The following is a 25,796-nucleotide window of genomic DNA, read 5'->3' on the forward strand; positions in this document are numbered from 1 at the left end:
AAGATCTGTGCCCACAGATGCTTTAGATGAGGCCCAGGCAGGTCCCAGGTTGTGATTGGGCTTTGTTCTGGAGTCTGCTTGCAAGTCGATTTGTACACAAGTGGAACACAATGCAGGACAATGTAGCCATTTAGAAGTACAGGGAATGTTTGTATCTCAGACTTTAAGAATTACATCCCTGTATGGGATTGTGTTTGTTAGTCGGACATTCATATATCAGGGTTCCCCTGTAACAAACCAAGACTCCATATGCCTGAACCCAGGCTACCAGACACAATAAAGTTTGTGCAGCATTCCTTAGTTAATAGTACCCATGCCACAGTGATTTATGGGAAATCAGGATATATAACTGTGGGTGCTCAATTCATGAACATAACAATTGCTACAATGTGCAATAATTAGTCTTACATGAGGTACTTCATGATCCTATTGAGTACAGTACAACCTTGATTAACTGAACGAGATAGGCGAGGAGTATTTTTTTTCAGAAAATAGATAGTTTGGATAACTGATCAGATTGTAAACAAGCAGTAATTTGAGTGTGCCAGTTATCCGAACATGCCTTGATTATCCGGCAATACACGCCGGAATGCAGTTTAACTAATAACGAAATGCTGAGTTGCCTAATGCTGTTTTTAACGGACCTTGAGATCTTGATCAGATAATCCGAAATTCGGATAATTGAGGTATTCTATGGTACGAAAAGGCATTACACAAATGCACATTCTTCCAGAAAAAAAAACAGAGCTCAAACACCTAAACAGGTACTTACTTGAGAGAGTTGATCTCAAGTACAAGATGGTCACATGAAATATTTTCTTCTAAGCCTCGTTGCAGCGTGCCTAGAACTTCATTCTGAAAAACTTTGGAAGGGAAGAGAATGGGAATAGTGTGATGTTGAGACACAATGCAATGCAGGATCAGATCTCTACAATGTTTAGTATTAGAAAGCAGCAATGAAAAGAAACGACATGAAAGTTTCAGCAACCATGGCAAACAAAATGATCCCAAAATATTGCTGATATTTCCCCCTCTTGCAAATGTATCTTCATCCTTCTTTTGTTGAACACTCATCAAAGCACAGTTCCACATCGGCTATTACCTAACCCAAATAGTCACTGTTCACTGGTAGGACTTTGACAACACACTCTCTCAGGTGACTCAGCTATAGGTGATAAAGACTGTGCATAGATACAAAGGCAAGTCTGACAGGGTTTGCTGAATAGCGATGAAGGAAAGATGAATTTGGTCAATTTAACCTGACCTTTACCCAGGACTGAAATTGCATCGCATGTCAAGATCAGCTAACTTGTACATACATGTCATTTATAATGCAGACTCCTAGTCTGTTTTATTTCATTTAATCTGCAACAATATTCAGTGTTAACTTCTGTACACATTACATTTGTGACTAATTACTTTTTGTTCTATAATTATAACATGCAGGTCCTAGCAAGTGCATACATAAAGAGAATTTTAAAGCAAAAATTGTTAAGCCATACGTCATTTGGAAGCTGGAATGAAACAGTTAAACTAGTTTATCTATGGAGGTCAAGAGTATAGCACTGGAAAAGGACAGCAGGTCAGGCAGCATCTGAGGAGCAGGAGAATCAGTGTTTCAGGCATAGGCCCTTCATCAACAGTCCTCATTTTCACCTTACCTAGAGAGTTATCAAACTGCCAAGGCCAGAAAGGTACCAGACTCAAATCTGGTCTGTACTGAGCCATCTAATCTCTGACAGAAGATGACCAAGAAGTGACCTGATAGGTAAACATTTTGGAGGAGTGTCAAAGGATAGACATGAAGAAAATACTTTCACTTACAAAAAAATGGAAAAGAAACAAGAGTAGGTCCCTCGAGTCTTTGAAGTTCTGCCATTCAATAAGATCATGGCTGATCTGGTTTTAACCACAACTCTACATTCTTGCATATCCTGAGTAATCTTTCATCCCTTTGGTAATCACGAATCAGTCTAACTCTGCCTTAAAAATATGTAACGATTCTGCATCAACTGCTTTTTGAGGAGGGGAATTCCAAAGACTCAAAAAAATCTTTACTCATTTACTTTAGATGGATGCCCCTTATTTTTAAACAATGACTCCTAGTTCTAGATTGTCCCATAAGAGGAAACATGCTTTTAACATTTCCACGTCTGGCTGAAATCTAACATAAACAGCCATAAATTTAACAGAACCACGAATAAATCTCATCAAAAATTCAGGAGAAATGTCTTTATCCTATTTGTGGTGAGAATTGTGAATGTGCTACACAGAATGTTTGAGGCCATTTAAGCAGATGCACGAAAGGGGATTCTGGGAGCAAAAAGGAAGAAAGAAATAGTAGGACAATAGTTTGACAGAGGGGACAGTGTTTGAAACAAAGGAGGAAAGGAGAAACTTTGAAGATAAAACAGGAAGTAACAAAGAAACACATAAAGAGCTTCTTTAAATATATGAAAAAGAGGCCAAAGTTAATATAGATCCCTTAGAGAACAATGCTGGGAAATAACAATAGTAAAATGAGGAAATGGCCGAAGGAGTTCAATAAATATTTTGCATCAGTCTTCACAGTAGAAGACAGTAACAGCATTGCAAAATGAGCAAATATTCAAGGGCCAAAAGGAGAGGAAATAAATATGATAATTATCACGAGAGAATAAGTACAGTGCTGAAGACTCATAAGTCCCCTGGACATGATTGGATGGATCTTAGGATATTAAAATAAGTCGCTACAAAGGTAATGGATCAGTAGTAATCTTCCAAGAATCCTTAGATCCTGCAGAAGTCCCTCAAAGGATGGAAAACTGCCAACATAACACTTCAATTTAAAAAGGGAAAGATACAATAAACACAGCTAACTATGGGCCAATTAGCTTAATGCCTGTTATTGGGAAAATATTAGTCTATTATAGAAGCATGTAATAGCAAAGCATTTAGAAATTTAGGATACGAACAAGCAAAGTCAATTTGGCTTTATGAAGGAGAACTCATGCCTGATAAATTTACTAGAATTCTTTGAGGAAGTAACAAACAAGATGGATAAAAGGAAAGCAGTGGGTATGATATACTTAGATTTTCTGAAGACATTTGATAAGGTGCCACATGCTAGGCTAGTTAAGAATAAGAACTCATGGTGTTGGAGGTTGCATATCAGCTTGGACAGAAGATTTGTTAACTAATAGAAGACAGATTTTGGGATGAGTGGAGCATTTTCAGGATGGTTACCTGTAACTGGTGAAGTACCACAATGATCAGCACCAGGTCCACAATATACATTAATAATTTATAATAATTATTATGAGGAAAGTGAACACACTATAGCCGCATTTGTAGCTGACACAAAAATAGGTAGGAGGGTAAGTGGTGAGGATGACATAAATATTCTACAGATGGATAATAGGCAGGATAAAAAACTTGGCAGATGGAATATAATGTGGGTTGATGTGTTTTGAATTTTGGTAGGAAGAATAGAGGTGGTGAATATTATTTGTAGAACATAGCAGTACAGGGGGATTTGGGAGTCCTCGTGCAAAAATATCAAAAAGTTAGCATACAAGTTCATTAAGCAGGCTACAAGGAAGGTAAATGGAATGTTAGCCTTTATTTCAAAAAGAATGGAGCATAACAATAGGGAAGTCTTGCTAAAGCTATACAAGTCACCAGTTAGACTACGGTTGGAATACTGGTGAACAGTTTTGACATGTCATCCAAGAAAAGATATTGGAGGCAGTTCAAGGGAAGTTCAGTAGGCTGATCCTGGGTATGAAGAGACTGTCTTATGAGGAGAGGTCGAGTAGGCTGGGCCTATATTCATTAATGTTTAGCATAATAAGAGGTAACTTTATTGAAACATACCAGTTTCTTAGAAGACTTGACATGTTAGATGTGAAAGACTCTACCACAAGGGGAAACAAGCTTAAGAGCAGAGGGCACAATCTCAGAATAAGGGGTCACCCAGTTAGATCAGAGATGAGGAGGAATTTCTTCTCTCAAGAGCATTGAATTTGTGGAATCTTTTATCGTAGAGAGCTATAGAGGATGCCTAGTTAAGTATATTCAAGGAGGAATCAAGTTTATGGGGAAAAAAAGAGAGAGGAAACAGGAATTGAGGATTATCAGCAATGACCTCAGTGAATGACAAGGTAGATCTGATGGGCTGAGCGGCCTGCTTCTGCTCCTGCATCTTCAAGTTTCTAAAATCTACATAACTATGCTTTTGCCACTTTCAAGGGGCAGTGTACTGTTCAGTTATAGGAGTATGCATTATACCGAAGTTCCCATACCAGGAAATGGGCAGTTGGACAAGGTGAGAGGGGATGGTGGCGAAAGGCTAGGAAGGAAGAACTGGTACGACAGACCAAATTAAAAGGAAAAAGGAATCCAATAGAACACAGACTTCTCTTTAAAAGAATAAAAGTTTGCCAATGATTTACTTGAATGGTAGCTGGATGATGGTCTTCAATCACGTACTGAGACAAGAGCACCTTGAATGTATCCCTTAAATTAGAGAAGGTTAGAAGATTAGTGTTTAAGATGTATAAATTTATAAATGGTTTTGAAAGAGTAAATCCAAGAAACTACATCTGCAGATTTGATGACACTGATTAAGTAGTTGGCAAAGAAAGAAACAAATAAGAATTTTTTTTTAAACAGACTGAATTCTGCACTGCCTGAAAAGGTGGAAGAACTAGATTCAATACAAAATGTCCAAAAGCAAAATTGAACAAACACTTTGCAGGGTTATAGGGTAAGAGCAGGGGAGTGGGACTGATTGGATAACGATACTAATAAGCTGGTAGAGACAGAATACACTGAATGGCTTCGTTGTGAGCTGTATTTTCCTATGATTCTACATCGACACGAGAGGAAACACTCCATCGTCATGACAAATACATCAATGATTGGCTTGAAATCTCTACTCATCATCACAGATTTAGAGGGATAAGGGCTAAGGAGCTGGTAGGTGGGATGAATTTAGTTTGAGATTATGTTCAGCATGGACTGGTTGGACTAAAGGGTCTGCTTCTGTGCTGTTATAACTGTAACTTACTCAAACCACAGCAAGCCCACCTCAAGGAAATCTGCTAAACAGAAAGCTTTGATTTTAAAAGGAGTTTTGAGAAACAAAGGCAACAACATAGCAGGGAGATTCCAGGGTTCAAGATGCAACTAATTCGACAGGTTTAACATCTCCCTGTACAGCCAATGCAAACAAACTCTGTATCGGCTCCAGGAATACATGGTGAGAGGAGATAAGGAAGAAAATTTCATTTCCCTTACAATCCAAGTGTCTGAAATAATTTAATATCATGTCTGAGCTGGTTTGTTCAGACTGTAATCTAGAATCTCTTGGAACACAATCTTTCACATTTTTGTGTGAATTGAGGTCACAGAATAATTGCAAAAAATGCAATGAACATTCATCACATTATAATTCATCCAACCAGAGGTTGAATTCCTCTACTGCGTTATCTAATCGGTTCTTAAATCATGCCAGGGATTCCTTTTCACCTCACGACTTTAATTGGGAGCCCACATTGATCACTCCCTGAGAGAAGAACTTCTGACTTTTACTAGTTTGAACCCGTTCTCATTCGTCCCACTCTTGCAATTTAATTAAAGTATTTAATTCCTGGGATGTGAGCAACACAGGTACTGCTTATCACCTGCCCCCAGCAGCCCTGAGGTGAAAAGCCTTTTCTTTGTCACGTGAACCCCCAACCTGCCTTTGTGGGACCTACGATGATGAAGCTCCCAGAATGAAGAAACTAGTAAGATACAGAGCCAACAATACTGAAGGCAGACCAACTTCTGTCAATACCAGGGTGCTGCGTGACTTGAAGGCAAAGGTGTTGTGAAATTAACAGTGCAGCTACAGTTAGAATATCAGCATCAGTGGGAAGGCAACAAAGTTTTGCCCATCCTCAACTGCTCAAGAAGGTGGTGGTAAGCTGCCTTCTTGAACCATTGTGGTTTTGTGGGGGGGGGGGGGGTTCCAGGATTTTGTCCCAGCAGCAGTAAAGGAATGCAGGATAATTCCATCTCAGAACAGTGTGTAGTTCAGAGGGAAATTTGCTGGGGTTGTTCCCACTCGTCTGCTGTCTTTGCCTTTCTAAGCGGTAGAGGTCATGGACTTGGAAGGATTGCTGGAAAGTTGCTGCAGTGCATCCTGGGGGACACTGCCAGAAAGTGGAGGAGAAAGTGAATGTTTAAGGCAATGGGTGGCTTTCCAATCAGATGGACTGCTTTATACTGGAGAATGCTAAGTTTCTTGCGTTTTCTTTTACAGTTACTATCATCCAGGCAAGTGGAGAGTATTTCATCACAGTTCTGATTGGTGTCTTGAAAATAGTAGTGTGTGTTTGGGAGTCAAGCAAGTTATGAGTCTCAGAATTTTCAGCCTCTGATCTACTCTTCTCGTCAATGGTTATAAAGCTGGTCCAGTTCAGTTTCAGGTCAGTAATAACCCCAGGACACTGAGATGTATATACTGGGAGAGTCGGTAATGTAATGCCATTACGTGACAAGGGGTGATGGCTAAATTCTCCATTGCTGGAGGTGGTTATTGCCTGACACTTGTGCATATGGATTTTACTTGTCACTTATCAGCCCAAGACTGAATGTTGTCGAGGACTTGCTGCACATGCATCCAGACTGCTTCATTATCCGAGGAGTCATGAACATAGGGATTTTCACTTGTAATTGCACAACGTCTGACTTTCCAATAAGGCAAGGTCACTGAAGCAGCAGCTCATTATCATTGGTCTTGGATAATATCCTGAGGTGGTTTTGCAATGAATACAATCTGAAAAGTACAGTTTGGCATTTATTTCATCCATGTATCCCAGGGACGCTGAAGTAGACTGTAATACCTCTCAACCTTTTCCTTGTGAAGATAATGTAATGAGAGATACGCTGGGTTCCAAACAATTGATTGTTAGATTAGATTAGATTACTTACAGTGTGGAAACAGGCCATTTGGCCCAACAAGTCCACACCGATCCTCTGAAGAGCAACTCACCCAGACCCATTCCCCTACATTTACCCCTTCACCTAAACACGACGGGTAATTTAGCATGGCCAATTCACCTAAACTGCACATTTTTGGACTGTGGGAGGAAACCGGAGCACCCGGAGTAAACCTATGTAGACACAAGGAGAATGTGCAAATTCCACACAGACAGTTGCCTGAGGCAACACTCTGGGGAAACTCTAGTCCAAAGTACAGACAGATGTTTCTGTGGCCAGCAGTGAAAAAGCAGAATGGTGTGTTGTTTCCCTGGTGCCAGGATCAAGGCTATCTCAGAGAGGGTGCAGAATGCTCTCATGGGGGAGAGGGGCCAGCAGGACGCCATTGTCCATGTTAGAACCAACGACATAGGAAGGGAAAAGGTTGAGATTCTGAAGGGAGATTACAGAGAGTTAGGCAGGAATTTAAAAAGGAGGTCCTTGAGATTAGTAATATCTGGATTACTCCTGGTGCTACAAGCTAGTGAGGGCAGGAATAGGAGGATAGAGCAGATGAATGCATGGCTGAGGAGCAGGTGTATGGGAGAAGGATTCATATTTTTGGATCATTGGAAGCTGTTTTGGGGTAGAAGTGACCTATACAAGGAGGACGGATTGCACCTAAATTGGAAGGGGACTAATATACTGGCAGGGAGATTTGCTAGAGCTGCTCGAGAGGATTTAAACTAGTGAGGTGGAGGATGCAACCCAGGGAGATAGTGAGGAAAGAGATCAATCTGAGACTGGTACAACTGAGAACAAAGGTGAGTCAAACAGTCAGGGCAGGCAGGGACAAAACAGACAACAAGGTAGGACTTATAAATTAAACTGCATCTATTTCAATGCAAGGGGCCTAACAGGGAAGGCAGATTAACTCAGGGCATGGTTAGGAACATGGGACTGGGATATCATAGCAATTACAGAAACATGGTTCAGGGATGGACAGGACTGGCAGCTTAATGTTCCACGATACAAATGCTACAGGAAGGATAGAAAGGAAGGCAAGAGAGTAGGAATGGCATTTCTGATAAGGGACAGCATTACTGCTGTACTTAGGGAGGATATTCCCGGAAATACATCCAGGGAAGTTATTTGGGTGGAACTGAGAAACAAGAAAGGGATGATCACTTTATTGGGATTGTGTTATAGCACCCCTAATAGTCAGAGGGAAATTGAGAAACAAATTTGTAAGGAGATCTCAGCTATCTGTAAGAATAATAGGGTGGTTATGGTAGGGGATTTTAACTTTCCAAACTGGGACTGCCATAGTGTTCAGGGTTTAGATGGAGAGGAATCTGTAAAGTTAATATATGAAAATGTTCTGATTCAATATGTGGATGTATCTACTACAGAAGGTGCAAAACTTGACCTACTCTTGGGAAATAAGGCAGCACAGGTGACTGAGGTATCAGTAGGGGAGCACTTTGGGGCCAACGACCATAATTCTATTAGATTTAAAATAGTGGTGGAAAAGGATAGACCAGATCTAAAAGCTGAAGTTCTAAACTAGAGGAAGGCCAATTTTGACGGTATTAGGCAAGATCTTTCAAAAACTGATTGGGCACAGGTGTTCGTAGGTAAAGGGACAGCTGGAAAATGGGAAGCCTTCAGAAATGAGATGACTAGAGTCCAGAGAAAGTATATTCCTGTTAGGATGAAAGGAAAGGCTGGTAGGTATAGGGAATGCTGGATGACTAAACAAATTGAGGGTTTGATTAAGAAAAAGAAGGAAGCATATGTCAGGTTTAAACCGGCTAAATAGAGTGAATCCTTAGAAGAGCATAAAGGCAGTAGGAGTATACTTAAGAGAGAAAAGTCAGGAGGGCAAAAAGGGGACACAAAATAGCTTTGGCAATTAGAGTTAAGGAGAATCCAAAAGGTTTTTACAAATACATTAAGGACAAAAGGGTAACTAGGGAGAAAATAGGGCCCCTCAAAGACCAGCAATGCGGCCTGTGTGTGGAGCTGCAAGAGAGGAGGCAGATACTAAATGAGTATTTACTATGGAAAAGGACATGGAAGATATAGAATGTAGGGAAATAGATGGTGACATCTTGAAAAATGTCCATATTACAGAGGAGGAAGTGCTGGATGTCTTGAAATGCATTGAAGTGGATTAATCCCCAGGACCTAATCAGGTGTAACCTAGAACTCTGTGGGAAGCTAGACAAGTGATTGCTGGGCCTCTTACTGAGATATTGGTGTCATCGATAGTCACAGGTGAGGTGCTGGAAGACTGGAGGTTGGCTAATGTAGTGCCACTGTTTTAGAAAGGTGGAAAGGACAAGCCAGGGAACTATAGCCCAATGAGCCTGACATCGGTGGTAGGCAAGTTGTTGGAGGGAATCCTGAGGAATAGGATGTACATGTATTTGGAAGGGCAAGGACTGACTAGGGATAGTCAACATGGCTTTGTGCGTGGGATATCATGTCCCTCAAACTTGATTGAGTTTTTTGAAGTAGTAACAAAGAGGATGAATGAGGGCAGAGCAGTAGATGTGATCTATATGGACTTCAGTAAGGCATTCGACAAGATTCCCCATGGAAGACTGGTGAGCAAGGTTAGATCTACAGGGAGAACTCGCTGTTTGGATACAGAACTGGCTCAAAGGTAGAAAACAGAGGGTGGTGGTAGAGGGTTATTTTTCAGACTGGAGGCTTGTGACCAGTGAATTGCCTCAAGGATCAGTGTTGGGTCCATTACTTTTCATCCTTTATATAAATGATTCCGAAGTGAGTGTAAGAGGTATAGTTAGTAAGTTTGCAGATGACACCAAAATTGGAGGTGTAGAGGACAGCGAAGACGGTTACCTCAGATTACAACAGGATCTTGACTAGATGGACTAATGGGCTGAGAAGTGGCAGATGGAGTTTAATTTAGATAAATGTGAAGTGCTGCCGTTTGGGATAGTAAATCTCAGCAGGACTTGTACACTTAATGATAAGGTCCTAGGGAGTGTTGCTGAACAAAGAGACCTTGGAGCGCAGGTTCATAGCTCCTTGAAAGTGGAGTCACAGGTAGATAGGATAGTGAAGAAGGCGTTCGATATGCTTTCCTTTATTGGTCAGAATACTGAGTACAGCAGTTGGGAGGTGATGTTGCAGTTGTACAGGACATTGGTTAGGCCACAGTTGGAATATTGCGTGCAATTCTGGTCTCCTTCCTATCGGAAAGATGTTGCGAAACTTAAAAAAGGGTTCAGAAAAGAATTAAGGATATTGCCAGGGTTGGATGATTTGAGCTATCGGGAGAGGCTGAACAGGCTAGGGCTGTTTTCCGTGGAGCGTCGGAGGCTGAGGGGTGACCTTACAGAGGTTTATAAAATCATGAGGGGCATGGATAGGATAAATAGGCAAAGTCTTATCTCTGGGATGGGGGAGTCCAGAACTAGAGCGTTTAGGTTTAGAGTGAGAGAGGAAAGATATAAAAGAGACCTAAGGGGTAACTTTTTCACACAGAGGGTGATACATGTATGGAATGAGCTGCCAGAGGAAGTGGTGGAGGCTGATACAATTGCAACATTTAAGTGTCATCTGGATTGGTAGATGAATAGGAAGGGTTTGGAGGGATATGGGCCGGGTGCTGGCAGGTGGAACTAGATTGGGTTGGGATATCTGGTCAGCGTGGACAAGTTGGACCGAAGGGTCTGTTTCCATGCCGTACATCTCTATGACTCTATCTGCACGAGCTGGAAATCCATTCAGCAATTAGTCAAACCTGACTAGACGTAACTGTCCTACTGTGATGCCCAACAAAAAAATCAAATATTTCTACATGTCCAAAATTGCCAATGGAATCTCACCTTTTGCATCATCCAGCTGAGGCGAGACACTTCGACTATCTACCTCTTGTGAGCTAACACTCATCTCACTATCACTCTCACTCCCAGATTCAGACTTTAAGCTGAGACCTGCAAAGGAGAAAAAAATTCCATGATGAGAAAACAGAAAACTAAAAGTTAAAGTTCTTGGCAGCAGAACACATCACACAAGAAGCCCAGGTAGAGCAAAGAGGTCCTGGGCAATCTAGAGAGATTTCTTGGGGGAACAGCCTAGACTAGACTATTTCTACATTTTCACCAAGAGAAAGAAAACCAAAATACATTTTCATTGTGTTTGATGACCTAGACGTGACTCCAGCAAAGCAAATAGCTAACAATATCTCACAAAGGAGCTTTAATCCATCTCATTTAATGTTTCATGATGAATTATCAAAATCAACTATTGATTTGCCATTGTAACTGTGGTTTTCTAGCACTCCAGATTAGGGGAGCTAAGGAAGAATCTCCTCGAGCTTGCCATGAAACCTGGTTTCCACAGTCTCTGTTCTGATATCAGCAGTCATTATGGAGAGTCCTGCATTTAAGTATCAAGCTCTCAGCATTGAGTTGGCTACTTTAAAACAAGTGATGCCATTTTCTGTTTTTTTCAATCAGGTCCTAATGAAAAGAAAGAGGCCAAACACATAATACATTGGATATTCTTGTTAAACTGTTCAAGAAACAGTTAGTATTGTACCTCTCATCGCTATCTACCTGCTCAGGGCTCTTTGACTACGTGGGAGAGCTTAGATTTGTTTCACTCATCAGTTAAACTTATAAAACGAGAAAGTTAGTGGCAACATTTATTCTCATACAGGAGAAGTGTCAACACCAACTAATTAGGCCAAATGGTGTGATTCCAAACTATTTCTACATATTTTCACCAAGAGAAAGAAAACCAAAATACATTTCACTGTGTTTGACAGCATGTGTCACAACCACAAAATTCCCAATGCACTTTTTTCAGCCAATCAAATACTCAATGAAGTGTGGCCACTGTTGGAAGGTAAGAAATCTGGCAGCCAATTTGTGCACAATAAGCTTCCAAAAGCAGCAAAATGATAATAGGATCATCTGTTTTAGTGAAGTTGTTGAGGAATAAATATTGGATTGGGCACCCCATGTTTTTCTTCCAAGTAGTGTTTTGAACTGTCTTGCATTCAGCTAAGGGAACAAATAAATTTAATCCTCTCATCCCGAAGACACTCCTTTGAAAAAGGAATGCAACTGCTGAATAATTAACTAGAATGGACATGGAATTAGATCAATGGGCACAAGATGTAACTGTGCACCTTTCTGGAGAAAGGACTGACTCCAGAACATGAAAAGACGATGTTTGGCAAGGCATGTGATTTCACCAAAAGGCGAAGTTGGTTGGATTAGCTCAAACTTTGCAACCTTTAAATTCTATCATTTTTCCTGAAAATCCTTACCCCATATATTCTGCACCAGCTCATCATCTTCAATCTCATTCTCGGTAGCAGCCGTCCAGATATATCCCACACCCTGTGATCCCACCTCAGCTTGGTTGTAGCCTGTGCAACAACAGATGGAATGAGAAAAGATCTGGATTGCTACTATTTTAAGGTGTGATTTCTTACACAACTGCATGTGCCCAATTACATTTTTGTCAGGCATGCGAGGGCCATAAAGTGATCAAGAGATGAAACCATGCTTAGCATTCTACCTCCATAAGACATGGAGTCGAAATGTGTGATGCTAGAGAAACACAGCAGGTCAGGCAGCATCCGAGGAGCAGGAGAGTCGACGTTTCAGGCATCAGCTCGACAGTCCTGATGAATGGCTTATGCCTGAAATGTCAACTCTCTTGATCCTCTGATGTTGCCAGTGCTTTTCCAGCGCCACACTTTTTGACTGACTCTCCAGCATCTACAGTTCTTACTTTCTCCAAGGCACGGACGCCAACTCATGGGCTTTATGACTCAGAAGAGAGTGGAAGGTCTTTAAACCTATTTATCAGAGATAGATGGAAGGTGGAAGCGAAACTTAAAACAGATCAGGTATGAACTATTTGCATGGTGGAGTAATGACTTGAAGGGCTATATGATCTATTTCTGCTTGTACTTTGTATGCTTGTAGACACTGCCCTATCTGAGATCACTCAGCTCAGTAACCACTCCTAGTCAACCTGCTCAACACTAGCATTAAACAAGCCATTTCACCGTTTGGATTGAAACAGTGCCAAATATGTTCACTGGGCATCTTAAAGTAATTCACAGTGAAAGAACTGCTAGTCATTCCAAAATAACAGCCAATTTGCGTAGCTCTAGGTGCTGCAGCATTGAGATGAACAGCCAGTTGATTGATTCTTAATAGTTCCAATTGAATATTGGTCAAAAAAAACTAGGAAGAACTCCCTCAAACTCTCCAGAATAACGCTCTGCGATATTTGGTATCTATGTGAACAGATATACAGTACAGGGGTTTTGACTCAATATAGGCAAAAGTGAGGACTGCTGATGCTGGAAACCAGAGTTTAGATCAGAGTGGTGCTGGAAAAGCACAGCAGGTCAGGCAGCATCCGAGGAGCAGGAAAACTGACGTTTCGGGCAAAAGCCCTTCATCGGGAATAGAGGCAGGAAGCCTCCAGGGTGGAGAGATAACATTAGATTAGATTACTTACAGTGTGGAAACAGGCCCTTCGGCCCAACAAGTCCACACCGACCCGCCGAAGCGCAACCCACCCAGACCTATTCCCCAAAATTTACCCCTTCACCTAACACTACGGACAATTTAGCATGGCCAATTCACCTAACCTGCACATTTTTGGACTGTGGGAGGAAACCGGAGCAGCCTGAGGAAACCCACGCAGACACGGGGAGAATGGTGCAAACTCCACATAGTCGCCTGAAGAGGGAAATGAACCCGGGTCTCTGGTGCTGTGAGGCAGCAGTGCTAACCACTGAGCCACCGTGCCACCCAAAATAAACGGGGGTGTGGGGCTGGGGAGAAGATAGCTAAGAGTACAATAGGTGAATGGGGTTGGGGATGGAGATGATAGGTCAGAGAGGAAGGTTGCTAACTTCCCCCAACCTCCTCTCCGACCTATCACCTCCATCCCCACCCCCATTCACCTATTGTACTCTTTGCTACCTCTCCCCAGTCCGACCACTCTTCCCCCCCGACCCCTCCACCGACCTGCTGTGCTTTTCCAGCACCACTCTGATCTAAACTTTTGACTTAACAGCTCAGTTAAAAAATGGCAACCTCTGAAAGTGCAGTATGCCATTAATATTTCACTACATTTTTCACCCTGGATGGCGCTTCCACGGGGCATTGACACAGCTTTGACTTGGAGGGGAGAGTGAGCCAGACTGATACTTTAAGTAAAACTGACTCACCTTTCACCTTTGCTTTTATGGGTGTATGGTTCATTCCTGCATCATCACTGAACTCATCGTCATCTTCTTCCTCATCTGGTAAATGCATGGAGATCACAGTACCTTCTGGAAGTGACACATCAGGCCCCACAACTACCTGCAGGAGGTGTGACTGCATCAATTATGGTGCATCCACTGTAACTTCCTACACATGACATAACGGTTTTCTTGGAGTACCTGAATGTTCTGGGGAATTTGCACTTGAATTATTATGTCACTTGGCAATTGAACAAAATTCCATTTTGCAATAAATGCAGCGCGTTAATGTCTAAGCAATCCTCGCAATAAAGAGGAAATTTTACATAAAATTGTGAACTTAAAGAGCAGACTTGGAGGGCTGAATGATTCCATTCTGTGTTGTCCTATTCTATCATTCTTTGGGAAATTTGCTACCGCATAAGTGGCTCAGGTGATTAGCACAGGTTTGTTTAAGGGGAGCTAGATATCAGCTTGCTTTGGTAATGCTGCTGTGATAGTTGAAAAGCTTCAGGCATGACCCTGGAAAATTCCCAAGAACTCATTGAATATACAGCTAAGAATGCCTATGTATCGGCTGAAACTTGGACAAATATCAAAAGTAGGGATGTAGATTGAATGCACCTGGAGGACAGGCAGTTCTCTGTATTAGAATAAATCATACTTACGTTAAATGCCAAAACACAACGCTCATTTAATCTGACTTTAGGTTTGACCTCCACATCACTGCACACAACTGATCTGTAGATATCCACCCCATCTCCAATGTGGACATTATTCCAGATGTACGCCTGATCCAGTTTCACGTTGTCTCCTGTGGAGAGGAGAGGAAATGTTTATTCATGCTTAAATTATATTTTAAAGTCTTTTCCAGGTTTTGACTTCGCCTCTCCTCTGCACTGAACATGTTTAACTGCTGAGGAGTTGGCAAACAATCTGTAGCCAAAAGGCTGTTACTCATCGGTGAGAGCGAGATACTGACTGAAACTGAACTGTGACTTTCAAGAAAACAAAATTGCAGATCAACAATGGGATGATAGTAGAGCTTCAGGTCATGTACACAGACCCACTGGTCATCCCAAAGCACATGAAAGCCGCCAATTCAGTGTTACAGTGTAGGAAAATAAGTTGCCAAATCGTGCACAGCAAGATGCCACAAAACAGGCAGATTATTTAGTTGAAATTAAAAATAAGTTGTGTTGGTAGAGGTGTAACTAGGGGTTGTAACTAGGCACATTACCATTGTGCCACAAGAGCTTTCCTAGCTATGAGAATTAGATATTTTTAAAAATAACCTGCCCATGGGCATTGTGACCTATCTCTGGAGCAGGGTGGACTCAAATCTTGGCCTCAGTTCAGTGTAGGGACACTACCAATGTGCCACTTGACCCCTGTGAGCAGATACAGAGAGACAGAATTCAGGTGAAAGCAGAACAGCTCTGCGAAGCTGAATAGTCTCCTCCTGTTTCTAAGTATTTACTACATTGGCCAATGTCCAAAATGAGATTTTATACCATTTTAAGTTAGTTTCGGAGATTTGAAAATTTTAACTATTATACATCTGATGAGTACGCTTATTTTTACTGTCAATTTACTCCAATGATGAGTTCACTCGACATAGCATCTACAGTCTCCCGGCTACATTTTATTACTGTTGGTGCCTATTAACACCATTGGTGGGATCTCGCTTTGTGGCCCACTTACAATTTCGATGCACACATTGAATGGTTGAACCAAAAGGCCATTTATAATTTTGGATATTAAATGCCATAGTTTATTCAGAAATAGCCTGTACTTACACAAAGAAGATATGTCAGAATGTGTTTTTACAAAGAGTATATGTCCTCACGCCAAAGTTGGCCACCCAGATGCATGAGCAGATGACCCTCACGACAGTCAGCTGCGACAGAGGTGCTATTGCCAAAAATCAGACAATCCAGTTTCACCCACAAATGGATCCTATTATCAGCTTTTCTTTCTCTCCGGGTCCACATTATCCATCCCTTTGTCTGCTCAACTGCTGCTTTCTCTCTCTCTCTCTCTCTCTCTCTCTCTCTCTCTCTCTCTCTCTCTCTCTCTCTCTCTCTCTCTCTCTCTCTCTGGGATCCGTCTCTACCTACCATTTGCTCCTTTTCCGCCCTCCCCCACTGTCATATATATCAACATTTTCCGAGCTACAATCAGTCTTGAAGAGTCATTGGACTCGAAACGTTAAGTCTGCTTTCTCTCCACAGATGCTGTCAGACCTGCTGAGTTTCTCCAGCAATTTCAGTCTTTGTCCCTATTGTCAATATATGTGTGCACATGACTACAATTGAATAGTATGCATTTTTTTTGTCCGTGCGAGCAGTTGTGATGAATTTGAATTATTGGTACTTGCTGGAAGTGCAGGAATAATTGATTGAATTTGTTGTCCTATCCCGTGAATGTATAAGCAGCATCAACTTTGTTCTGTTATTTTGCAATCATGTAACACTGTAACTGTGTTTGTCCATATGTGAAGCACAGTAAAGACTACTATTCTATAAAAGGAGGGCAGACTAATGAACACCAATTCTAGCGGAAGGAAAATAGAGGGATAAAATAGTTGGGCAAGATGAAAGAGTGGAGTTTTGAAATGATTTTAGAAAGCAAGGAACGTGAATTGAATTGGATGGAATATTCTTGAAAGTAGTAGCAAACTGGTTGAATAAGCATGAGGAACGAGGTAGATCAGAGCAAGTTAAGGATGAAGTGATGAGCGAGTCTGTCCCTGAGAAGCCATTTTCTGCTGTTTGAGGCATGCTGTGTAGATATTCCCTAAGTACTGTTAGGGAGGGAATACAGGATTTGAGTGAAAGCTTTGTATCTGAGGGGCAGAGGGGTGAGGAGAAGCAGTGTCAGATGGGTGTCAAAAGAGAGGTGATCTGGAAAAAGCGATTTGGGGAGGGGACACAGTGGATCATGAATCTCAATGTTCAAGGATCTGAGGGTATTCCCAGATATGTAAGGCAAGATGGGTACACTCATTTTTGGTGGGAGATTTGAAGACAAGGCCAAAAATTTTAAAATGAACCTGTAGAGAAGCCAATGGAGCTTGAAAGGACTAAGTTGGAACACCACCACCTGTAAATTCCTGCCCAAGCTGTACACCATACCGACTTAGAACTGTGTCAATGTTCCATCAGTATCAGTAAGTGGGGGTCAGAACAGGGATGCTGGAATTGTGGGACATTCTCCTCACCCTCTCTCCCTCTGCCCCTCAGACACAAATCTTCACTCCTCACTCAAATTCGGTGTTCCCTCCCTAATAGTACTTAGGGAATATCTACACAGCATGGCTAAAACAACAGCAGATGGCGAATCATCAATTCCTTCTACAGGTTGCCTCATTCTCCCCTTGATATGTTTTTTGTTTCTTGGGATTAATTTCTGCTGTGCCTCCCAAATTATCGCCAGAAACTTCTGCCATTGCTACTCCATTATCTTCCCTGCTATGGTCCCCTTCTAATCAAATCTTGCCAGGTCCTCCTTCATATCTTTGAAGTCACCTTTATTCAATTGTAATATAATTACATCTGGTTCAAGCTTCTCCCTCTCAAGACTACAAGGTGAATTCTATCATATCAGTTCTCTGCCTCTTTAGCATTCCTTCACCTTGAGCTCCCTAATCAAGTGTGCCTCATGACATCAAATCCAGAACTGCCTATTTCTTGGTGGGTTGTACCATAAGCTGCTCCAAACAAAACCTGAGATTAGGAGACATTTCTTTACTCAAAGAATCTTTGCAATGCTCTAGCTCAGAAATCCATGGATGCTATGTAATTGAGCTTATTCAAGACACTGATCGATTTTGAGGTACTAAGGGAATTAAGGGATTTGAAGATGCTGCAGGGAGTTAGGGCTGAGGTAGAAGGTCAGCCACATCTCGATGAATGATGGAAAAAACTCAAAAAAGTATAATCGCCTGGATACTTAAATTCATATATGTACTGGCCACATATTAAGAAATCACAAACTACACAGAAAAATACTTAAAAGTAGCCAGTTAGAAACTAAGATCACTGTAATGCAAAGAGCTATTTTGGCTAATTGTTGCTAATTGAATTCAAAATTGTATAATGGCCTACCTATAACACAGTTGTAGCCAATCACACTGTTGGAAATGAAGCAGTTAGTTCCAATTATGGTGCCTCGGCCGATCACTACATTTTCTTCAACCACACTTCCCTGGCCCAGGCTGACCTCTGACCCTCGATAGACATTGTGCCGCAGATGAACACTGAATCCTCTCTCATCTTCTGGGAAGTTCATCTCCGGCGTCAAAGGGTAAACCCAGCGACGGATAATATCTGAACACACAGCCTCATACATGAGCAGATTGGAGACCCGCACTCCATATTCATCAGACGTCACATGCATGTGAATCTGATTACCTAAAATCTAAAACACAAAGATATCAACACATTACAACGTACAGTGAGATTGGACAAGTCCCATCGGAAAGGTAGTTCCAGAATATTACTTCAACTTAAAGTGACAATATTTCAAACTGACACTGGAGCAGCAAACCAGATGTTGAGAGTTTAAACCTCATTATTGTGAGGCAGTAAACGGAGTTCAATATCTTTAGTTATTTGAGAGATCAAACCAGAAAGTTTCTTCTAAAACCCGAGCTGCTGCAACTCAGAATACTCTGCCCGAACGTCAGCTGAAAGCAAATCTAATAGGAACTTTCAAGAGAGAACTGCAATCAGGAGTTTGTTTACTGGGGGTCATTGGAGCTCTAAATAAACTTTCTTTGCTAAGTAAATATATTATTTCCTGTGACTCCTGCTATTAGCAGGGCTGGGAGAAGCACACACTAATGGTCCACAAGAGTCAGTATTAGCATAATTGTATTTATAAAAATGTATTTTCATGGACATTAATCATATTAATGAATTGGGTCTACTAGACAGCATCATTTTAAAGTCTGCAGATATTATGAAACTTGGAAGTCTTCTAAATGATGACATTTCTGGAAGACATAGACTGGAAAAACAGGCAGACAACATGGAAGATAAAGTTTAGTACATATTTAGTATATAATGCAAAGTGTAGGCATGGTGGACCAACTGGTCTTCAGTTGGTTGCTTATCTAATGAGCATCACTGGTATAGCCAGTGAATAATTGATCATATCAATTTCCTGTGGAAGAGAGTGGTGAATCACCATCTTGAGTTGTTGTAGGCCAAAGTCAGGAATCTCACAACGCCTGAGATATTGCCCTCAGTCCAACCATCTTTAGTTGCTTTGTCAATGATCTTCCCTCCATCAGGTGAAGTGGAGGAAAACGCACAGGCACAGAATAGCGCACTGAAAGCTTGTGATTTTAAATAAACCTGCTGGACTATAACCTGGTGCCATAAGTCTTCAGACTTAATCCACCCCAGTTCAACACTGGCATCTCCACATCATATTGCAGACCATGCTGTGTAGATATTCCCAAAGTACTGTTAAGGATGGAGTACAGAATTTTAATTTGGTGATACTGATAGGTCAGTGATACAGTTCTAAGTCAGTATGGTGTATAACTTGATTGAGAATTTGCAGATGGTGGTGCTCCCATGGATCTGCTCCCTTTGCTTTTCTAGTAAAGGTCACCTTTTGGGAAGTACTTTCAAAAATACCAGAGTGTCGGTGGTAAAAGAAGGTGAATTGTTCAAGTGTAGGGTGATGTGCCTAATAAGTTAATTGCTTTGTCCTATGTGGTGTCTAACTTCCTGTGTTGCTGAGTCCACACTCATGTCGGCAACTGGAAGGCATTCTTCATACTCCAAACTTGTGTCTTGCAGGTAATGGTGAACATGCTTTGGGAATATGGTACGTGAGATATTTGCCACAGAATTCCCAACCTCTGTGAGACTCTTATAGCCAGAGTATTTGCATGGCTAGTCCAGTTCAGTTTTTAATCAATGGTAAATTCCCAGGATGTTAATAGTGACTCATTTAGGGATGGTAATGCTGTTGAACATCAAGGAGAGATGGTTAGATCCTCTCATTTGAGATGGTCACTGCTTGCCATTTCTATAGCATGTTACTTGTCAAGCCTGAATGTTACATGGAGGAACAGACTGCTCTATTGGCTGTGGAATTTCAAATAGCACTGAACATTGTGCAATCATAACCAAATATATACCCAATTCTGACCTTATGACGGAGGGAACGTCATTGACAAAGCAGCTGAAGATGGTTGGGCTGAGGGCAATATCTTGAGGAACTCCTGCAGAGATGTTCTAGGACCGAAATGATCTGGCACCTCAAACATCTTCCTTGGTGCCAGATAGGAGTCCAACGACTGGAAAATTGACCCTGTCCTCCCCAACGTCCACACCACCTACTTCATCATGCCCATTGATTTCAGTTTTGTTAAGTCTTATAGATGCCAAACTCTGCTAAAAGCTACCTTGATGTCAAGTCAGTTATTTTCATCTCAACTCTGAAGTACAGCTCTTACCTTGACTATAATGAGATCAAAAGCCAAGTGACCCTGCATCAACCCAAACAAAGCATTGGTATTCAGGTTAGACGCAAGTGCACTTTGACAGTACTGTCAATGACACCTTCCATCACTTTGCTGGCAATTGAGAGTAGACTAATGACCTGATAATCAATGGGATTGGAATTGGCCTACTTTTTGTAGTCAGGACCTAGTTGGAAAACTTTCCACATTGCTGGGTTGCTTCACCATCCTACAGTACTATCACTCCTGTGATGCCTTATTCCAACTTGTTATCGACACCATGTTTTGCCAGAGTCTTGGCTAGTATAACAACCTATAACATAGTCAAGCATCAATCTACACACATGAAGAGGGAGGGAAGAGAACCAAGATAACTGCAGAATGTTATCTAATGGAACGATATCTAAAACCTGCCAAAGGAGGAGCGAACAGAGAGACTGAAGCTGGATTTACATGACTGTAAATCCACTACCTACTACTAAATTTTAAATACAGCCAAGTATCATATTGAAGACTCACCTCTTCATTAACAAGTATCCCACGAACAAAGTCATCCCTGGTTTGGTAGTCAAAGTTATCAGTGAACAGCTCTGCAACCTGGGAAGTAAACTCAATATTAGAGACTACAAAAACGCTGAAATATAAACACGGCCTTTTGGAAATTCAAGGGAATCCCTTCAACAGTTAGGAGAGGTAGAAAATAGTGGCCGTATTAGCAATCGCCTTCAGGACTGAAGCAAGCTTTCAAACAAACACTGATCTTATCACTTCCTGACTTTATGGACCTGATTGAAGTGAAAAATGCTGGAATTGCCAGATTCTCCACTATTCACCTTGGTTTCTAATCTGCAACATTTTAAATTGCAGGCACCCTTCTCCACAGCAAGTGAATATTTTAGCTTGCCTTGCATACAAATAGAAGATTAAAAAAGATTTAAGTGTCTCTATGCATCTAAACGCAGGTGTGTAAGGTTTGGTTGTTCCCTATTTTACAAAAATGACTGATCACATGCTCAATTTACCAGAACTAAGAAGCCCTACCTACCAGGAAGGAGTTTTCTCCAGGAAAGCGAAGGTTGGGGGATGAACTAATGGAGAATGGGATTGATAGGGGAGAAGCCAAGAAGATCTGTCCACTTGTGAGGAATTCCAAAGCGAGAGTCCACAAACAATGATAGTTACTAATAAATCTAATGTGGAATTCAGGAGAATCTACTTGATACAGAGAATGGTTAGAATGTAGAATCCTTACCAAACGCTGTCTTTTGGGTGAATTGTACAGATACATTTAAAGAACAAGCTGGATGAATACTTGAGGGCAAAACAAATAGAAAGACATTCAGATAGGGTGTGATGGAGTAGGGCATGAGGAGGCTTTTGTGGAGTATAAACACAGACAAAGACCAGATGGGCCAAATGATCTGTTTGTGTCCTGGAAATACTAAATAATATAAATGGAAATCCTTATTTCTACTTTAATTAGCTTTGCACACATATTGCACAAGTTCCATCGCTACTGCAGTGGAGATACTGATCATCCCAAGCCCTTTCCTGTGAAATAATCAGGACACATCTTCACTGACCTGTGGTGAACAGATGCTTATATGACAGTCCAGAAGATCATGGCGGATTTCAATCTCATCCGTGCTGCTGTGGAACACGTGCTGGAGAAAACAAGATACAAACAGCATTGAATGAAATCTTCCTCTCACATTAGAAGCCAAGTGGCCTACACAGACTGTTCTTGAGAATGGCTGCCTCATTAGTGGATAAACTCTGAGCTATTAGTGACAAAACTTAAAGGTGGATGAAAATTAAAGTTTGCTTTAAACTTTCAGTGACCTCCCTCTCGCCACATTGCGTCCTCCCATACACACCTTGTGTCAAAGATAATAACTTGACTGAATGCCAAAATGAAAAGCTGCAACAGTCAGATGGAAAATTACAGTAATTTGTGAATAAAGCTTTAGGAAAGTGTGATGGTAGACAGGCAGAACAATTATTAGGATAAACGTAATGAATTTGCTCCCTCAGCAAAAAAATTCACTCACTAAGCACACACATCAGGATTCCATTAATGAACTCAACAGCTAGTTCTTTCCATTGTAAGTTAACATCTTTAGAAATGTGCAAGAATGATTGATCTCCACATCCAAATTCTGCATATGAGCCCCCCCACCACCTCAACATGTAAATTCCATAATATTTTATCTATTGATTCAGTCCCTCCAAACACAGACACGTAGAGAATGAACTCATTGGATTGGAGTACAGCAGTGGGGAAGGTTGTAGGTCTGTCACTGAACAAACAAACAGGATAATACAATCCTTCTAGCATGTTATACAATTCAATGAGAAACTGGCTGGTCTGTGACCCATATTCAAAATATTTGGCTTTGTTGTATGTCCCTTAATACCGCTGGTTTACAAGAAATTACCAATCGCAAATTTACAATTAATAATTGGATTTATTTGCAAATTACCACTAGTGATCAACAGCTCCAAACTACTGGCACCCTTTTCATATTGCAGTGTCTCCTACATTCACACTGGAAAGGTCTGGCTCTAATTTTTAAAGCTATATTCCCTATTCCTGAACTGTCTAGTACTTTGAAAACTTGGTGCCAAATCACACCCAAACTTTTCAATTCCAAAGGATTAGAAATAACTTAACCCTTGGTGTCCATGCATCATTCTGGTAAAGCTACACTGCAACCCCTCCAAAGCCAGTCCATTCTTCCTAAAATGTGACACCCAGAACTGAACACAATGTTCCAGATGTGTTTCAGCCAGGGCTCTGTATGTCTCTGGCACAGCTTCTACCTTTTACATAAAAGGTCAGCTGGGGTACAACTAGTTGCGGCCGCAGTTTGGAAGCTGTAAAACACTGTGAAATGGATCTATCATAGACCAAAAAAAATGCAGAGACAACAAAAGCCCTTCAGACCTATTCCAAGGTCAAAGAAATTTAGTCCCAATATTTATAACGTCCATGTTATTTATACACTTTCAGACGCATACCCAGTCCTTCAGTGATGTAGCAAAAAGGTAAGTTAATCAAGGCCTGTACCCCCTGCCTTACAGCGATAGGCCTATGCCTCAGTATTTTAGAGGCACGCATCTGTTTGACGTTAATGCAGACTTCAATTACAAAACTACCATTTAAATACATTAACTGAGCTCAGCATTTGTGCATTTCAGTTAAGTGTTTAGCAATTTAAAACTCAATTGATTTCAGGCAGTGTCAGGTTCTCAAACTGCATCGACCAACTGCCATACACCTGAATCATTCCACAGCCTGCCCACTGTTAACAATTTGAATATCTAATTGAAACTGCCTGAAGATACCATCAGCTGCTCATGTTTTCCTGATTGTGAGGAAGGAATCAAAACAAGTTGCACATGTCCCACGTTGTTAGTCTTCCATGCAGTGAGACCTTGTGGTTTTGGCAAATTACATTTGCAACAACTGTTAGGACAAGGTCTATGAGGAAGTATTTCAGCAAAAGGGGATTAATTGCTGGGTTATTCAATGATACGTACCATGGGAAATCGGAATTTCTTCAGATTATGGGCTTTCTGATAGTGCAGCACACGGCTTGTTTTGCTGTCCATGACTGCAATGATGTCATCCTCTTGACACCTTGTCCTGTGCCCCGGCGATGACTCTTTGAAAATCATTGTCATAACAGATACATTCTTCTCCAGCTTTCGCCGTGCCCTGCATAAAACCAGACACAAGGGGACACAATACAAGCAGTAGTGAGTCATAAAGAGCTGCAAGAATGGTCTGAAGTTTTAGTGGATTCCACTTCCATGAGGTTAAGTTATCAAACTGAGCAGATATGTGAATAAATCTGGGTCTGCTTTTTGTTCTTGTTGTCTCAGACATGTAGATGCTTATCTGTGATTCAGATTCAGGACATTCCCAATATCTAATCATGAGTGTGGAAATGGGACGGTTGAGGAAGGTAGTACCGTAGATGTTACATATGTATGGACTACAACAGAACACTTTATAAACCAACACGTATCAGATTTACTTGGAATTGGAAGCATGAGATTAAAGGATTAGTGACAATTTAGTATTCAAATACTTAAAAGAAAATAGGACGTGGTTCTAAGAAGATTGCAGATGAAGAATAAGTGAGTGGTCAAAAATCTAGCAGATGAAGCATAATGTGGGAAAATGTAGACTTACTTCATTTTGGCAGGAAGAATAAAAAGATAGAACTACTTGAATAGAACTGCAGAATTTTGAGGTGCAGAGGGATCCCGATATTCGAGTGCATGAATCACAAAACATTAGCATTCAGGAGCAGCAAGAAATTAGTATTTTATTACTAGAAAAATTGAACGTGAAATGTAATACTTCACTTATACGGTGCATTGATGAGACCAATGCAGTTTCAGTCTCCTTATTTAAAGGAAAGACTAAGGCATTGGAGGCAGTTCAAAGATTTACTCGGTTGATAGCTGGAATGAGGAGAGATTGGACAGGCTCAGCTTGTTTCCACTCAAGTTTAGAAGAGTGATGGATAACCTGATTTAAGTGTCTCAGCTCTTGTATGGTTTGGATCAGGTGAATAGGGAAAAGATCTTGCAGGTAAGTCCAGAACTAAAGGAAGCTGTTTAAAAATTAGGGACTGCCCTTTTAGGACAGAGATGAGGAGAATTTTCTCTCAAAGGCATTGAATGGCTTTGGCACACTCTGCCTCAGAACCAAGTGGGACAACTGAACATTTTTAAGGTGGATTCTCGTTAGGCAAGGTAACCAAACGTTATCGGAGGTAGATGGGAATGTGGAATGCAAAGCATAAACAGATCAGCCAAGATCTTATTGAAAGCCGCACTTGCTTGAGAAACCAAATGGCCTAACCTTGCTCCTAATTTGTACGTTTGTAAAAGGTGGCAGATAGTAGGAATGTTAAGAAGCTATTTCTGGCTGGAAGGAAGTATCCATCAGGCACAAGATATGGGAGTGGGCAGGAAAATACAGCTGAAGCCCAAGATCAGTGATGATCATACTGAATGGTGGAGTAGGCTCGATGAGTAGTATGGTCAACTGCTGCATTTGTAGCATTGTCTTTGTTATACATGTGATCT

The 25,796-nt window shown here is 41.2% G+C and overlaps 1 protein-coding gene across 1 annotated transcript in view; it reads right to left on the reverse strand.

Annotated features, from left to right (window-relative positions):
- Window positions 1-25,796, reverse strand: part of eif2b5 (eukaryotic translation initiation factor 2B, subunit 5 epsilon) — a 59,966-nt gene that overhangs the window by 15,184 nt on the left and 18,986 nt on the right. Inside the window, exons 4-12 of the mRNA XM_072572125.1 lie at window positions 24,234-24,411; window positions 22,274-22,354; window positions 21,210-21,287; window positions 18,316-18,628; window positions 14,875-15,020; window positions 14,192-14,327; window positions 12,263-12,364; window positions 10,812-10,919; window positions 773-863 (exon numbers count right to left, since the gene is read on the reverse strand). Of these exons, the coding sequence (XP_072428226.1) occupies window positions 773-863; window positions 10,812-10,919; window positions 12,263-12,364; window positions 14,192-14,327; window positions 14,875-15,020; window positions 18,316-18,628; window positions 21,210-21,287; window positions 22,274-22,354; window positions 24,234-24,411 (1,233 nt within the window). The remainder of the gene's footprint in view (window positions 1-772; window positions 864-10,811; window positions 10,920-12,262; window positions 12,365-14,191; window positions 14,328-14,874; window positions 15,021-18,315; window positions 18,629-21,209; window positions 21,288-22,273; window positions 22,355-24,233; window positions 24,412-25,796) is intronic.

The sequence above is a fragment of the Chiloscyllium punctatum genome, chromosome 6 (assembly GCF_047496795.1).
Source record: "Chiloscyllium punctatum isolate Juve2018m chromosome 6, sChiPun1.3, whole genome shotgun sequence".
Taxonomy (NCBI): Eukaryota; Metazoa; Chordata; class Chondrichthyes; order Orectolobiformes; family Hemiscylliidae; genus Chiloscyllium; species Chiloscyllium punctatum.